Source organism: Falco cherrug, chromosome 1, assembly GCF_023634085.1.
Source record: "Falco cherrug isolate bFalChe1 chromosome 1, bFalChe1.pri, whole genome shotgun sequence".
NCBI lineage: Eukaryota > Metazoa > Chordata > Aves > Falconiformes > Falconidae > Falco > Falco cherrug.
The window spans coordinates 112,528,221-112,544,546 of NC_073697.1; the positions used below are offsets into that span (position 1 = coordinate 112,528,221).

At 46.2% G+C, this 16,326-nt stretch overlaps 1 protein-coding gene and 1 long non-coding RNA gene across 4 annotated transcripts in view; one reads left to right on the forward strand and one right to left on the reverse strand.

The window, feature by feature from the left end:
• The first annotated feature begins 73 nt into the window (after positions 1–73).
• On the forward strand, positions 74–5,830 carry LOC106631229 (uncharacterized). The gene is made up of 3 exons (XR_003560243.2): positions 74–848; positions 3,135–3,206; positions 3,331–5,830. It is a non-coding gene; the product is annotated as an uncharacterized LOC106631229 (long non-coding RNA).
• A 369-nt stretch (positions 5,831–6,199) lies between these two features.
• Positions 6,200–16,326, reverse strand: part of NF1 (neurofibromin 1) — a 103,697-nt gene continuing 93,570 nt past the window's right edge. For all 3 annotated transcript variants that reach the window (XM_055721000.1, XM_055720990.1, XM_027806168.2), the window contains one exon: positions 6,200–11,148. In XM_055721000.1, the coding sequence (XP_055576975.1) occupies positions 11,006–11,148 (143 nt within the window). In that variant the 3' untranslated portion in view covers positions 6,200–11,005. The remainder of the gene's footprint in view (positions 11,149–16,326) is intronic.

A 16,326-nucleotide genomic window follows, 5' to 3' on the forward strand; every position in this document is an offset into this window, starting at 1 on the left:
CGCCCGCCCGGTCTGCCCCGCCCCTCTCGCGAGAGAGCGCCGCCCGCCCCGCCCCGCCCCGCCCGCGCGCCGCGGCTGCGCACGGCCCGGCGCGCCTGAGGGGAGCGGCGCGAGGCACGGAGCGGCCCCTCCCGCCACGGTCCGGCCCGGCCGCCCCGATCGCTGCCGCCCCGATCGCTGCCGCCGCTCCGGGAGGGAGCCGGGCCGAGCCGCGCCGCTTCCCTCCCTCCCCCGGGGCTCGCGGGGCTCGGCGCAGAGGCGTCCCTCTGTGCGTGAGGCGAGCGGAGAGGCGAGGTGCTGCCCAGGCCCGCAGGCGGTAATGGCGCCCGGGCCGGCTCCCGTGGCGTCCCTCACGCCCAGGCGGGGAGCGGCCCGCGCCAATGCCAGCGGCCCAGCAGCTGCTGCCGTGGAGGGGTTCCCGCTGCAGGACCTGCCGTGCCTGCTGCTTCGGCCAGGCCTTGGGTATCTGATTCGCCTCTTCAAAGGGCTCGGAACGGCTCTTTGCTCCTCGTCCTCTCGTAGTTCTGAAAGACTGCGCCTCAGCACCCTCATCGCGCCAACTGCTCGGCCCTGTTCTCTGCTGTGATCACCAGGCTCGTCTCAGCCCCAGAGGCAAGGCACTTGATTGTCTCCTAACACAGCCAGACACTGCTGACTTCCACCATGCTGTTCAAACGAGTAAAAGGGTGGTGAATCTGTGCTTTACACAAAGTTACAGGCAAATGCTGCAAACACTTAGCTGATGACGGAACTAGACAGTAAGAAGGCACCTGCAGCAGCGCGGGACTGGAGGTGCTGTCTGCCGAGGCCAAACCAGAATAAGGAATGAAAACCAGTGTTTGAGCAAGGTAGCACAGGGTTGGAATTAGTGGAGACTCTCGTTTTCATTTTATTGTTGAATACTTGCAAAGTTTTTCCCCATGGCTTTTTGCATCCTTCGAGAAAATACAGTGTGTAAATGATTTCTGTGTCCCAAGGAATCTCTGAGGCTTTGGTGGGGGGATACACAGCAGAAAAGCATGGCTCCTTGTTGCTGGGCTGGAGCGCTCTTCAGGGCATAGGGGCTTGTTTGACAGTAGCTTTCAAGACAGCTCTGTGCAAGTCACTTGGAGGAGACTGTGGGAAATAGTTGTACTTACTCTAAGGAGCTTGGGAGTTTGCACAGCAGCCTGGTGTGAAAGAGGAAAAGGATCTGGGGTGTGGCTGGAGCAATCTGAGCAGCAGCCATGCTTTGGGAAAAGTTCTGTGCTGACCTTTATGGGCGACCAGTGTTAATTTCTGTGTCACTTAACACTGTAACACCAGGGAGGGGAGGAGTTTGGCCTCCCAGCTGGGTCTGTGTGGGAAGAGCAGTTTGGCAGTGGTGAATCCTCTCTTCACATAACCCAGCACAGTTGCATGGAAAGGCAGAGTCACAGGAGTCAGCTTTTGCCAGGTGCTCCTCCTTCCTGTGCAGCCTGGCGCTGTATTCGCTTCTGCCACAAATCAGAGGGCACCTACTGTGCCTGGGCACCGGGGTGGCCCCTGGGACACTGCTGTACCTGCAGTTTTTCAGGATTTGGTTCTGCATTGTGTGCAATGAAGAGGAAACTGTTCTTGGTTTGTCACTGGCCCCATCTTCGTGGTAACAGATGGCTCAGGATTTCCCAATGGAACAATTTAGGCTGCTTTTTCATCTTTTGGAAACACAGAGGTAAAGTCAGAGGGAAGAAATAGGCCAGGGAGAGATGGCTCATCGTGCTTTGGGGCAAGAAGAGGCAGACAGGGAACAGCAGAGCAATGGAGAAGTGAGACTACAAACCAGAGTAATTTCCTGGTGGTAACCAGTGGGAGCTCAGTGGTTTAGGAAAGCATCAGTCTCCTTATAGCTGTGAAAGCCTGGTCTTCCTTTTCATCTAGAAGTAATAGATTACTCCAAAATTAGCCTACTTCCTTTTTCCAGTCTTTAATTCTGCAAAGCGTCTTCTGCTCTTATGAGCTTGCGTGGCTGTAAACAGCATGCTCTACATGATGTAATGATGCAGTAAATCTTCTGTTGTAAACACCTTAACAGCAGGACACCAGGGTACTTTTATTGGCTTAACTAACCAGGCCGGCTGGAGTTGAACCTGTTCAGTTGTTTATTTACAAATGTGTGCAGCAAGCAGTTAGTACATTAGAGAGTGTAAATGAGTAACTTGGAAAAATCACAGAATCCTTATTGGGCAGGATTGTTCTTCCTAAATTAGTAATTTGTGTAAGTATTTTTCTGTGAAAAGTTCCCGACTCGCCTCAATCTTTTTGTTTAGAGCAATCAGAAATTAGTAATAAATATCTGCTTAAAGACTATAAATTGTGCCACACATGAAGTGGAAAAAATGCAACAATGTTAAGACTCTGCCCTTTTAATGTCTTTAATCTGAAGATCTCAGAAGTTTGTTAAGAATTCTGCCAAGTGACAGCCATCCTTGGGCAGTTCAGGTTACAGTTACAGTTGCAGGTTACAGTTGGGCAATTCAGGCATTCACGTTGCCTGACCACAAGATGTTAAGAGATTTGTCCAAGGTCACAAAGACAGCCTGTGCCAGACACACGTGGTGACCATAAAGATTTTAAGGTCCTGGGACAAAACCAGTGTCTTGCTCTCTGTGCAGTGCATAGCTGAGCTCTTACAGCAAAGGCCATAAGCATTATAGCGAGAAGAAAAATATATTCTAGTGAGTAATAATAAAGTTATACTGATGTCAAATAAAACAAAAAATTGCTAACAGAACGATTAACCACTTCTGTGTCTGACAAGTCATGTTCTCACAGAAACAGTTCATGCCTGAATTTTTCATGAGTGGGCAACAGCTTTCTAGCCTGCTAGTTCAATTTTCATGATTATTTAAAAAGCAAACAAAAGTTCCCAGCAAGAAGCGAACAAGAAAGGTGCCTCAGCATCCTTGAGGCCAATTTATTCTTCTTTGTTGTAAGTTACAGGTATGGCCATTAACATCTCAAACAGAACCGGAACATAAGGGCCAACAGTGGTGTGTGTGCTGAATTGCTTTGCTGGGTATTTGAGACAGTCCTTAGAGTGCTACGGGAGGTGCCTTGCGCTCAGCGCCAGCCTGTCTGTAACGGCTGCTCTCTTCTTTTGCCTTTGTCAGCAGCAAGGGGTGCATCGTGGTGCTCCTCGTATCCTGCTCTGCAGCCACGGCAGAGCTCTCCTCTCCCAGCAGCAGGTAGGGTGGGCACTGGGTCGCTTCACACAGCTGTGCCCGCCTCTGCTGTACCGCCTCACAGCAGTGCGGCTGGGTTTGCACTGCAGTGGATGGAGGGGGTAGCAGCCATTTTTCCCTTTTTCAGGAACCGTGTGAGACCGGGAGTTAAAATCAAGGATGGGCTTGGCTGGAGGGAGAGCAGAGGAGAAGCAGCCCTAGAGAACAAGGTGCAGTGCAGCCTTCGGAAGGACAGAGTGCGCAGAGCTGGTGGATGGCCGCTTCTCCCCTTCCCATGAGCATCTCTTCGTGTGAGTAGTTCAACGTACAGCAGGATTCAGCAGCACAGAGGCAGCCTTTGCTCTTTGATCCCTACTGCATGATGGATGCTAACTGGTTTGGGCAATTCCTTGGGAAATTCCTTCCCTTCTTGTTGTGCTGCCTCAGCCACCCCAGGGGCCTCATTCGTGTTTGTACTGTGGGGCCTTCAAGCCTTTGTATGTTTTGCGTTGCTCTGAACTGGCCTCTTTGGCTCAGAGCCACTGTTTCTGTGCTGTCTCTGGCCCATGTTCAGTCATGCCTGTTTATAGACACTTGGGTGGGTCTCTCTCACACTACGCAGAACTTATTGCACCCTCTTTGCATGCGCTAACCCTCGAGGAGAGGTGAAAGCCTCCTCTTTTACTTGCCTGATCCTATACTAAATGTACCCCAGGCCTCGGAAATTAGAACGGCAGTCTCAGAGTGGGCTCCAGGAGGGGTGAGGGGCATCTGGGAATCACCAAGAAAGGGGGAAAAAACCCCCCATGGCTGATACTGCAAGGAGCTAGGGAGCACAGCCAGCAAGCGGAGGAACCTCACAGAAGGCAAATTAGGGCAAAGGGAATGGAGCCCAGAACAGGTGAGGCAGAGGCACCCATGCCTGGCATCTTCTATCTTAAATGTCAGTAGCCCCAGGAAGCAGAGTTGATGAACTAGATCTTGGAAAACTCACTCCCAGTCAGGCCCGTCCCTGCTCCACCTCTTCTGGACCCGTCCAGTTCATTTACCTGCACCTTCACAGGCCGTGGAGGTCTGGGCAGTCACTTCTTCAGGGGACACGTGAGGGCTCTACTGAGCACCCAGACCTCCTGGGCAGGCCTTGTTCTCCAAGAACACTAACTGGGGGTAGAAGCAGCAGAGCAGGTATTTTTAGTTTTTCTGACAGAAAATACATTATGAGGGAAAAAAATGAAAATACAATTTAATAGTTCAGTGGGATTTTCTTGAACGTATAGTTACTCATCGCTATTTATAGCGCTATCATTTGAATATCCCTAAAGATGCAGTCATCAGCCGCCTTTTTCATTACTGCTTTGAAGAACAAACCCGTGCTTGTTTTAACAAGTCACATCACGGGAGATGTTATTCTACACCCTCCACCCGCACAACTCTGGGATTTCTTTTTATTTGAGAGCTTGTTAAACATAGCAGCAGTCAACTGAAGAAACCGATGTTCCAAGGCACAAAGGATTCACACCTATAAATCATGAACTTCAGTGGTGGGAAAGGGCCATTGTTGCTTTGAAACGGAACAGTCAGCAGCACTCTTCATAGCTACAAGAGGTTGGCTTTAGTTTTTAGTGCAGTGACAGCAGGTGACTAATCACATCGTATTTACTTAGGTTCATGTGTTCTTTGTCCACCTTTCCCACATAGATGGGTCTGGGGGTAGGATGGAAAAATACAAAGCATTTGACAATGGCTGAAGTGACCAACTTGCAGCAACATTCCCTACTGCAGGACATGAGGGATCCGATTTCACCTGGTCTCATGCATGAGAACTCTGTCGCTGTCACAGCAGTTAACCCATGGCAGCGTTTGGTCACCTTCCCTGATGGCTCCAAGCCATTCCAGGGGCAGCCAGCGCCAGCAAAGATCTGCTGCTGCCTCCCCACCCTCACAGCAGCTCGCTGTGACAGGCAGGACAGCCATTTCCCTTAGCATCTGATGCATTTTCTTCAGCCAGCTGCTCCCAGCTGCGAAGCAGCCCGGGCCGAGGCCAGTCCTAGCGCTGATGTTGACAGTCAGAGGCGGCAGATTCTGCACAAGATTCCCACCGTGGTTTCCTGTAGTGGCAGCATCCCCCCAGTGCTGGGACAGAGCTTCTCATTTTAATGTTTGTGCACGTTTCTTTGCAGTTTTTCAGTGTGCTTAAGAGTCTCCTACTTAGCAAATTAGCAGTTCAGTATGAAACTTCTGGGCTAGCTAGCAGATGGCTAGCTATCTGTGAAGGCTTGTTATTCCAAGTCAGAGGTACTTGGAAATATTTATGCCAGTCAGGGAGACAGCTTAATATTGAGTAATTAGCCACTCACATCATGGGTCAGTCTTACTGCCTGCAAATAACAGCTTCCTTTCTCTTCCCATTTCTACAATTTTGCCCTACTTAACTCTACAACAGAATTTATACATAAAAAAAGTTCTGAATTTTTACTTTTTTTTTTTCCTTTGTAAAATATTTTAGCAGCATCAGCTGGGCAGGGATGTTGAAGCAATTTCCTAAGAAAGAACTGCTTGCTCCAAGGGTGCAATTTTTTCCCTAAATATAGTTTTTCCAACTGTGTAAAGGTGTAACCAAAATAAAATTTTCTCCTTTCACTCCCTCACTGTGGCTACAGTGTATTTTGTGATCTCAAATAGCAGGGAGATCCAAAAGGGGACTTGAAAAGTGTTTTTAGCAGCAGTGATTTAGTACGTGTTTTTCAGGAAAAATCTGCATGGCTCCCTGCTCTCGTCAGTGCTGCTATTTCAGATTTAAGATTAATGAACATTTCCTCTGGAGTACAGAAAAAGTGCTCCCAAAATTTAACGATTCAGAAACTGCTGCTCGTCCCTTCATGCCCTCCCTGCAGACAGCAGGAGCACTGCAACGACGCACCTGGCCCACGTGCCTGCTCCACTGTCCGTCCATTTTCAACTGAGCAGGCCTTGGGGTATGGTCAGTATGCAGGAACAATAAGATGTCTCAGAAGAAGTCAATGCAGTCACGCTTTAATGTGTTTTTACATCCTTTTACGGTTCACAAAGCCAGAATATAAGTACTTATACATTTTTAATAGGAAAGTAATATATTCCCCTAAAAGAAAAATAGATTTGGTTAATCATTTGTCATAAAAGTTGCGTGACAGTTGAAACTTCAAGCTTCCAAGCTAGAAAAGCTCAAATAGACAAATTATACTGAAATGTTCTTTAAAGACCAAGCAGCTGTTTTATTAAAATATTAAATTTACATTTTAAAAAGAAATACTCTGATTTATTATTCAATTATGATAATCTTATTGAAGTGACATGGAATTTATGACAATGGGCTTCATTCTGTCCTCAGTTATCCACAGGCAATCAGTTTTGCCATTATTTAGAACTGTGCAGGATCACACACACATAGAAGCAGCGTGCTCTGGAAAGACAAATCCGAGACACTGGATCTCGACTGGAATCTGATTTTCCCCAGAGAAAGTGGGTTTCCAGGTCTGGGACTAGGGCTGATCCAATGCGTGCTGCAATGGGGCCCTTGGTCCAGCCCAAAGAACCTGTCCCAACCTCGCTGTCACAAGAAAAAGGATTTCAGAGCACACCAACGTCGTCCCGCAGCACAAGTGAATGACCTTCAAACAACTTCAAGCAGGTTGAATTTACATTTTACTTAAAAAAAAAAAAAAAAAGGGAAAGTACATACATGAGGGGAAAATGGGGTGAACAATAATTATCCGAAACCAGGTTTCTACCATTTTTACCTACAGTTACCACTGTGTTTGGATCGGCCGGGCTCTTGCCAGCTGTCGCACACTTGCTTACAATATGAACAGGATTGTGGATCAAGGAAACATTTTCAAAGTCGAGGCCCGAATGGAAACAGTAAGATACCATACACAGTGTAAGTTTATAGTACACAGCATTTTTTTAAATGACATAACGCAACAGCAGGAAGGAGTAGTAGTAGTTAACAGTTACTAACACTAGAATAATCAAATTTTTATGTTATACATATACAGCAACTAACTGCTTTACAAAAAAAGCAAAATAATACAATATATTGTCACATGTATTTACAGTGTAGTAAATATACTTTTCTGTCAAATTTTACACAAAAACTATTTACAGGTGAATATACTGCATTAAAAAAAAAATTGTGGGACCAACACTAGAAGTGACTTTCTGTGGTAAATTTGTTGCATAACAATAAGACGTGCTTCATTACATTTGAAAAAAATGAACCTTAAATGAAACAGAAAAAGCCCTAAAACCTACAACCCAGTTAGGAATAGAGCACTGGAACGCTCCCAGGTGCTCAGTCCACAATACTTATTTGAAATGTTTCCTGTTCTTGGAAACCTCATGCACATTAAAGCAGAAACATTGGCATAATTAACAGGTAGGTTATGCACTATTCAAATACTACTGAATTATCTTTAAGTCAGGGAAAATACGAACATAAAACGTTAATCATCTTTACAGTACTTAACTGTAGTTAGTGTGTAATGGATAACGTGTTCTAAAACAGGGGTGTCAAACATACAGTCCCTGTGATGTAGTTAATGGTCCACATGTTAAAATTGGATTTTTTCTGAATCTGAGTTTTCTTTCTGGAGTGCACAGACTCCACGGCTGCAGAACCAGCCTTCAAGAAGTGACTTGAGTAGCCCACGCAGCAGCGGCTGCCCGGTAGTCTGCGGGCTGCCTGAAGCAGCGACTCAAAGGTGGGAACTCTTAGATCTGTCTCCTGCTCATTAGATCAGGTTTCGAGGCCACATCACCACCAGCAGCTACCTGCTGATCCCGCAGAGCACAAATGGAGTAACGGGTGAGGAGAGCACGCAAGATGGCTGGAGTGGGCGCCGAGCGCGGCGCTCACAGGAATGGAACGGAGCAGCACAGAGAGTATCCACAACAGGAAGAGCAAGTAACAAAGAAAACCAAAAGGCAAAATAACAGCAGCAGCTGTTACAGGGAGCAGGCCAAGTGCTGAATGTGACAGTAAGGCACTGAACAACTAATTACTAATAGGAGTTTAATCTTTAAAGGCCATGGTTTCCCCCCACGATCTAAGCAGAAGCTTCCCAGTGACTGACGGTGGGAGACAACGTCCCTGTGTATCGGGGCGCCCATCTGTGCCCATCGACTGCCATCACGCCCAGTGTCGGCCCCCGTTACCCGACGTGTTTGACACCCCTGCTCTAAGGAAGTTCAGGTCCTCACTGAACCATGCAGTGAACACACCGAAAGACTCCCCCTCCTTCCAGGAAACAGAATAAATTAAATTTTGTTGACTTTATGAAGATACTGTCTTTTTCAGCTGGGACTGAGAGCCTGGAGTAGTTCTAGTTCTCACATGAAAGGTAACGTTAGTCACTGTCTGTTTTGATTTCACATTATATGTATTTCAAAGAATGCATTAATTCTAATTTAGGGACGCCTTTTAAATACAGACAATGCAAAATACTGAAAAAGAGTTGCTCTCAAATGCACCCAGTCCAAACAAAACTGATTTGGTGGTTCATCTGGAATTACTGTTTCTGTTGAAAGAAAATCTGCTCGTAGGAGAAACAACTGAAAATTATGTTTCTCTAATGGCAAATTACCTTTACAAGAGATTCTTTTTCCTCCTACCTACAAATCCTTCAGGCCTCTACCTTTCATTGTCTTCAACAAAAAGGAAAAGGCTGAAATTAGCTCAGTTCAGCACAACCAAGCACAGACTGGCAGCAATGCTGAGGGTGGCTCTTCGCAATTCAACATATGAGATGAGAACGGTTTTTAAATCGACAACTCCCAGAGTTTTACATGAGGAGCAGCTTAGGACATGGCATGAGTCACTGCTCTATTCCTAAACTCAGTTCTAGCCTCACAATCCCGTTCATAGTTGTGTATCAGTTCAGTAACCACACTTCACTGCAGCTCCTACATAGCCAAGAATAAAAAAATTTGGTTAATTGCACAATTCTTCCCATTTTCTAACGTGTCTATTTCAAGACTGCTAATTCTAAGTTTTCCTTTAGTTTTGACAAAACTACTTGCATATTAAGTCAGTGTTCATAGTCTTTCCAGGACTGTAAACAAATTAAAAGAAATTAAATTGTTATTTTATGAATCAATACAATAAAGATATTTTTATTTACATAAATGTTACATAGTTACTGTGTGGATACATGTGAGTTATGTGCTATATCAATAAAATCCAAACACTTAACTGTACCATTCTCTAGTAATTTAGCTGTGGAGTTTGATTTACTGAAAGCCACTAACAAAATTGCACTAGAGGATTTTATTTTATATAGTGGATATACTTGCTTTTCCTTAAAGCCACTTATGGATTGTTAATTTCTAACATACAACAGGGACCTGAAACTGGGAAGCGTGGCTGTTCCTCAGCAGGAGATAGCCGCAGCCCTCCAACGAGCACCCAACGACAGGCCCTTCCACCAGAACCTCCGCTCGCCTCCGCGGCCAAGCGCTCTGCACGCTTTCAGCCCGCGCAGCACCCAGCGCTGCGCCTTCACGCGTCATCAACATAGCAGCACGTTATCACAGTCGTCCATCGCCGACATACGACTGTAGCTGACAAGTCTTTCACAGTGACAGCAACTTCAGTTTTGTGTAACCCCCACGTACGGACCCTCACGATCTAGAACCCCTCAAACGTTCTGCAGGACGGGTTGGACTGCAGATGTCTGTACTGATCCCAGGAATTGCACTGCAAACATTCACACCTAACCTGGATTTGACAGTGTCAGTTATTGTTACATTCATGTACCTTCAGCAGACATTGCTGTTTTTGTATCACTGCTTGGGCAGCACGAAAGCAGCTTTGTGAGCACAGTCGCCCAGAGCTGGACGTTAACGCGTTCCATTTCCCCCTCCAGACCCCACTGGTTCTCTGCCAGGAATTTCTCAAAGGTGCGTATTGTTGGGAAGGGCAAAACTAAAGTTTATGCTAAATGGAAGAAAGAAGCGATAGATTTTCAACACTGCTACAATGACAGCACAACAGTCAGTTCTCAATGATTTTCTTTCCACCATACAACCTTTTTTAGTGCAGTTAAAGTACAGCCAAAAAAAAAAAAAAAACCCCAACCCAAAACAACCCAACAAAAAAAAACTCGCTTTGGAAAAAAGCCAGTTTGTCCAGTCTGGTCCGTACACAGTCCAGGTATGTGAAGCTATGGTCTGGGGAATGAAGAGACTCGTGCAGCCTCCTTGTCCTCTCACATTTATTGCTAATTACTAGGAATTTAATCTAATGTACTGCTCTGGTTAAGCTCATTGTACTGCGGCTATTGTAAGTTTCTTTGAAGTATGGTAAAAAAAAGTCCACAGCTAAAAATCTTACATGTTTGAACTAAAACCAGGATTATAGCAACTTCCCCTGGCTCATAAAGCCACTACCTTGAAAAGTGTGCAAACAGGAGTAAGGATGAACACTTTCCTTTAGAGAAGAAACAAGGCAGATAACAGAAGCACGGCAGAACTGTATGAGAAATGGCTTTCGTATTTGGACACGATACGGTTCTGCAGTGTTACAGAACTCCACACCTCCTCCGGCTACAAAGTCCGTCAGGATCTATATGGGCAGTTCTGAAACACCGGCTTACATCAAGAACAGAAGGCATTAAAATTCAGGCAATGTTTCAAGAGTTGATCATCTGGCAACACGGCTGACAGGATGGGAACTTTGAAATCAAGTGCAGCATCACAACCGGTGGATGGCCCTTTGTGAGGGCCCACATGTGTCAGTCAGTTTCCAAAAGAAAAGAAAATAAAGAAAAAAAATTAGAAAGAAGTAATCACACAATCTTTTTGATGCTGTGACGTTTGAAACTGCCAGCGCTGCGCTGCTTTTGCACTTGGCTCGCGGAGCCGTGGCGCATCCTCCCACTGTTGGAGTGTCCGGCGGTGGGCGAAAGCTCTACGTTCTCCTTGTCGATCCCTGGGGAAACACAAGGACCACGGTTAACGCCCCTGCCTTGGCCATCCCCCAACTCTAAGGGCGGCCCCCAATGGGTGTCCTCTGGCAGTGCTGGGCCCAAGCGCGGCTCCAGCTCCCCCTGACCCTGGGGAGGGCGAGGGACAGCAGGGCTGGAGCGAGGGGCCTGGCAGAGCTGCAGGGGACCCGCCTGCACAGGTGTCAGCAGTCCGGACAAAGAAGGACATCGTGGTCCAAAGCCCTGCGGAATTCTGCCATGCTGACAAGGGGCAGTTCATTCCAAACAGCGCTTGGCAACACCAGCCAGCAGTGATGCCGCCTGCCTGGGAAAGCAGTCACAATGTACTTGTAAAAAGAATTAATTACTTGTGGTAGCTTAACCCCAACAGGCAGGTCAGCACCATGTAACCGCTGGTCATCCCCCTCCACCCCAGCGGGACAGAGGGAGAGGAAAGGAAGAGTAAAAGCAAGAAAATTTGGGCATCCTGATTAAAATAAAAAGTCTAGGTAAGTGAGGGATTTGTGGAAGAAAAAGCAAAACAAAATAAGTGATGCAATCGCAATCGCTCAGCAGCCCCGTGCCCAGCCAGGTCCTGGGTGCAGGACGGCTGACCGCCAGCATCCCTCTCAGTCACCGAGCGGCACGCCGTTGCGGACTAACCCGTGGGCTGCGCCCACCCCACCCACTGCCCACCCTGCCTCCTCCCAGCGGGGCTGAGCGAGGATCAGAGCAGGCCCTGCCCCGCGCCAACGCTGTGCAGCACGGCTTTGGTCACGCAGCTAAAAGGCAGCCCCGTGCCAGCTGCTGTGAGAAAATCAGCTCTACCCAGCCAGGCCCCAGTGTAACACAGCCTTGCCGTCGATGATGTTTCTGCCTCTCCAATGACAAATCTAAATACAGTTATTTCATTGCAGTGCTGTAGTATCAAAAATATTTTTTTCAGGATCAGATGCATGACCCTGTGTTCCACAAGAGCCTGGACTCCGACCACATAAACCACCTCCACATGCTGAAGCACGACGCCTGCTAACACAGACCTAGGCACTCACCCTACACACAGCTTGGCACATTTCAACAGGACTCGTTCAAATCTTTTTCCCCCCCCCCCTTAAAGTTGCAGCTTGAATTCACCGTTAAACTGTCTCCAGCAATAAAAGACAAAATACTTTGGACTATGGGCACTGGCTGATCTGTTCCAATCTATGCTGCTTTCCTACAATGTGAGAACAGGGGTACCAACTGCTCACTGACCTCACCCAGTCAGCTCTTCAAACAGGAGCGGGAGTTTTATTTAATGTGGGAAACGGCACACGTAAACGTTCACACGGCAGATGAAGGGCTCCCCTGCATCCTCAGAGCATCCGTACCCGCTGAGAACACTAAGTCTCCCAGGCCACAAAGCCCTTCCTGGCTCAGCTTTGAGAAGACTGAGCAAAAAGTCTGACTCGAGTCTCTTCTGACTTTTGCATTCTCTGGGAGGATGACAGTCTGTCCAGTCCAGGGGCTTCTTCAAGCCAAAAATCAACGACTGCTTCCGAACAGGGGAACGGCGGGGTGAGGAAGGCTCGTACCTGAGCCTACAGGGTTCTGCTGCAATGGCAGCGGCTCATGCTTGCTACTAGAGAAGATTCATGTGCATTCAGGTACCTACAATTCCACTCATCTCGGCTCACAAAAGATCAGTAAAAGTACATAACGTACAAATCAATGTTGGGAGGACTCTGTCTCACTGCCAGGAAGAATGAAAGGCTCAGCTGGCTTACTCTGCGTACAATGAAATGGGACCGATGCAGGTATTTGCTTGAAGAATTAAGTGTCAAAGTGTAGACACCAATTATAATGCTTTAAGCACTGGCATACTGAGAGGGGGAGGGGAAAAAAAAAAAGAAAAGAGCGCCAACAATTAACTTGGAACAAGGACAAGTAAAGAAACTGTTTTCTAAGCATGGTATTAACAGGAAACATGCAGAGCAGGTGAGTCTGGAAATCCTTACAAGAACTGCTGTGGCCTAAGTTCAGCTCCACCAAAGGTGGGAGGAGGCTGAGGGAGTACAAGAGAAGGATGAAACCAGACAGGTCTATACCCAAGTGCATACACTTTTCTGAGAAGCTTTGCACATTCGCTGCAGGACAAGGCAACTCTATTATGTTTTACTAAAAGAATCACATAAAAAAACCCCTCGAAAATTAACTGCTTTAGTGTAAACTTCATGCTGACAATGATGACAACAGATGAAAGCCCTGGGTTATGAGCTGTTACTCTAACAGCTCTGGACACAGTAACTTGAAGATATAAAAGCTGAGACTTGTGTTTAATGCAGACATGCTTCCGACAATCATTACTTTTATTCTGAGTTCATCGTTCATGTTGCAGTATCTTAGTATAGCTGTCACATTATTCCTGCAACAAAATCAGTGTCTGATGTGGGTTTAGCAACACTCAACACTTGTGGTACATCTGCAGCAGTGGAATGAACAGCGGGAAGGGTGTTTTTATGCAAGAGGGTAAAAGTGCAGTCAGCAGCAAAAACTGGAATGTCTGACAGTGAACAAAACGTTAGAACAAAATCCTGCTGCTATAAATGACATCTCCCACGGTTATGTCTCATTCCTATAAGAAACTGATTCTCATTGGCATTAGCAAGAATAAAGAACACACTCCACAATTCACACACATATAGGGCCAACTTCAGAACACCAGCCAGGAGCTGGCTGCAGGCTACATCGCCTTTCCTCTCCTCGCGTGGGTGTGTGCTTACAAAAACCACAAACTCCAATGAGAATAGCAAGCAACCCATGGGCATGAGCAAAAAAACCCGCTTCTGCAGCTTTTCCTTACTCCTCCGTACAGAAGTAGCAATCCGGTGGTGTTGAGGACCCACTCTACTGAGCTTCTGTCTGCTGCAGTTTAGGGCACAGAACTCGTGTCGGTTTACTGGTGGTGTGTAACTGAAGTTACAACAGACTTCCAGTGCATCTAACGAGCTCATGTGAAATAGTTCACTGTAGCTTAGTACCTGCAGCAGAGTAGTTCCACATACCAATCATCTCCTTCTCTATTCCCAAATTGATCTTATTCTTAAAGATGTGACTGACTGACTTTGCCTGCTCGATCATCAGACACAATTGGCATCGCACAAGAAACGCAACAGCTTAGCACTTACACTGAAGCCATTCCCGCTGTCAAAAGGATCGGTAAACTGCTTCTCATGCCACCAGCCCAACCCTGAAGCAGATCAAGCAGTATTGCGTGCAAATATGGTGAAAGTAGAGTGTACCTTGATGAGGAAGCTGCATGAAAACTGCAGATTTAGAGCAAGGCAGAGAAGCTTCACAGACACAGAATGAAAGAAATAATGTAAGTGAACAACGTCCATGACAAGGGGAAGAAAAGGGGAAGGAAAGGGAACGGAGAAGAGATGGTGTCAGACAAACATTTATAAACAATGAGCTTGCCTATTTGTATCCACATACCAGAGAAGAAGTTTTCACAGATCTGCAACTTGGTATACTTGTAACCATATTAAAACCCCTCATTTGGCTGAAAGCTTCTTTAACTCAGTGTGATAAAGGAGCTTAGCACTGCTACATACTTGATTTTCGTGTTCAGTAGTTCTCAAATCAAAGTGGATGATGGATCTGCATCCCTTATTCGTCCCACAGTTGCCTTACTGTTTCAAGCAATCCTGTGGCCCACCTTTACTTCATATTCTGAACGTCTTTCACCAGTGATTTTGATTTGGCAGATACTAGGTCTTCCACCCCTTATTCCCTCACTCTCATCTCTACAGTGTAAACGTGTACAGCAACGACAATGTCACCAGGCACCTCCAGGCACAGTTAACGAGAATGCAAAATTCATGTATGCAGCTGTGAAGCTGTACAAAGTGCCAGAACACCAATTAAATTTTTAATATAATTAAACAGCTTAAAAAGCAAAGCATGTTTTATGTCAAGTTGTACTGCTTAAGATACAATTTCACTGGTTTAAACTGGTATGTTGATTGAAGTGGAGCAATGTAATAAATGTGGAATGAAGGAGCAAAATGAAAAGCTCCATCCCGTGACCTGATCCACAGTTTGAGAAAGCTGGAGATCCCCTGATCAAACCCCAAGTCTTTGTATTCAAATTGCTAGAATGAAGCGAGAATGCTCAAGGAAATAGGCAGGACACTAATAAATAGTAAGTGATGAGGGGAGAACACCACTCAGATTAAACACGAAGCACAAGGCTTTCCTTAAGTAGCAGCTACTTCAGGCTATTTCACATCAGCTGGAAACGCCTATATAGGCTGGTTCTTTACAGAGATGCCTCCAGTCTGGTTACACCAAAATGGCACCATTAGTCCCTCATGTTGGTCTTTTACAATTTAATTTCCAAGCAAACCACACGCTAAGCATCATAAATACATTATTACAGACTCACTAGTAGCCCCAAAAAGTTCACTAGTTCCTAGGTCCACTTGTGGAGATGAGCTCTTAACCAGCGTTTGAGAAGAGCCATCTGTTTGCAGATGAAAGAGAATTTTGACAAGCTGGATTAATTCCTTCCTCTTAGCTAACAAAGGAAGAAGGAACAGAAAGTGAGGCGTATGGAAGGAAGACATTTACACAGAAAAATGCTTTTTTCGCTAGTAGAGGGCCTAATCCTGCATCATCACTTCATCCTTGCAAGAAGTAGTGTTGGAATTGCCAGATGCCACATTCTAAACAGAAAGATGCTGCCCATAGTGCGCACACTTCCACACTGACAGCAAGGTCTGGCTCCTTTCCCTCCTCGAATTTTATCCTTCTCCTTGTTCCAGTAGCACAGATGATTCTGAGCTGTATGTTGAAGTTGCTATTGAACCACTTCCCTTTTCCATAATCTTGGTAGTTACCTGTACCTGCAGTCTCTCAGGAGTTGGTATACGGAGATACAGAGACAGGATGAGCTGCATGACAATGTAATAAAGTGGCTGCATTATATATTCATAACATATAATGGACATTGTGAAGTGTTAAGTAGCTCTTCAAACTCAACTTTCACCAGTTCTTATTACTCTGATCAAAAGGGACTCTGATGGCACCAGCAGGTCCCTTTTCAGGCCACACTGCTCTTTCCCTTGTTCCCACGCACGAATGAAAAAGGAGGAAACAATGGCAACACTGGTCTCCTTTAGGCTAGAGAGACATGTAAC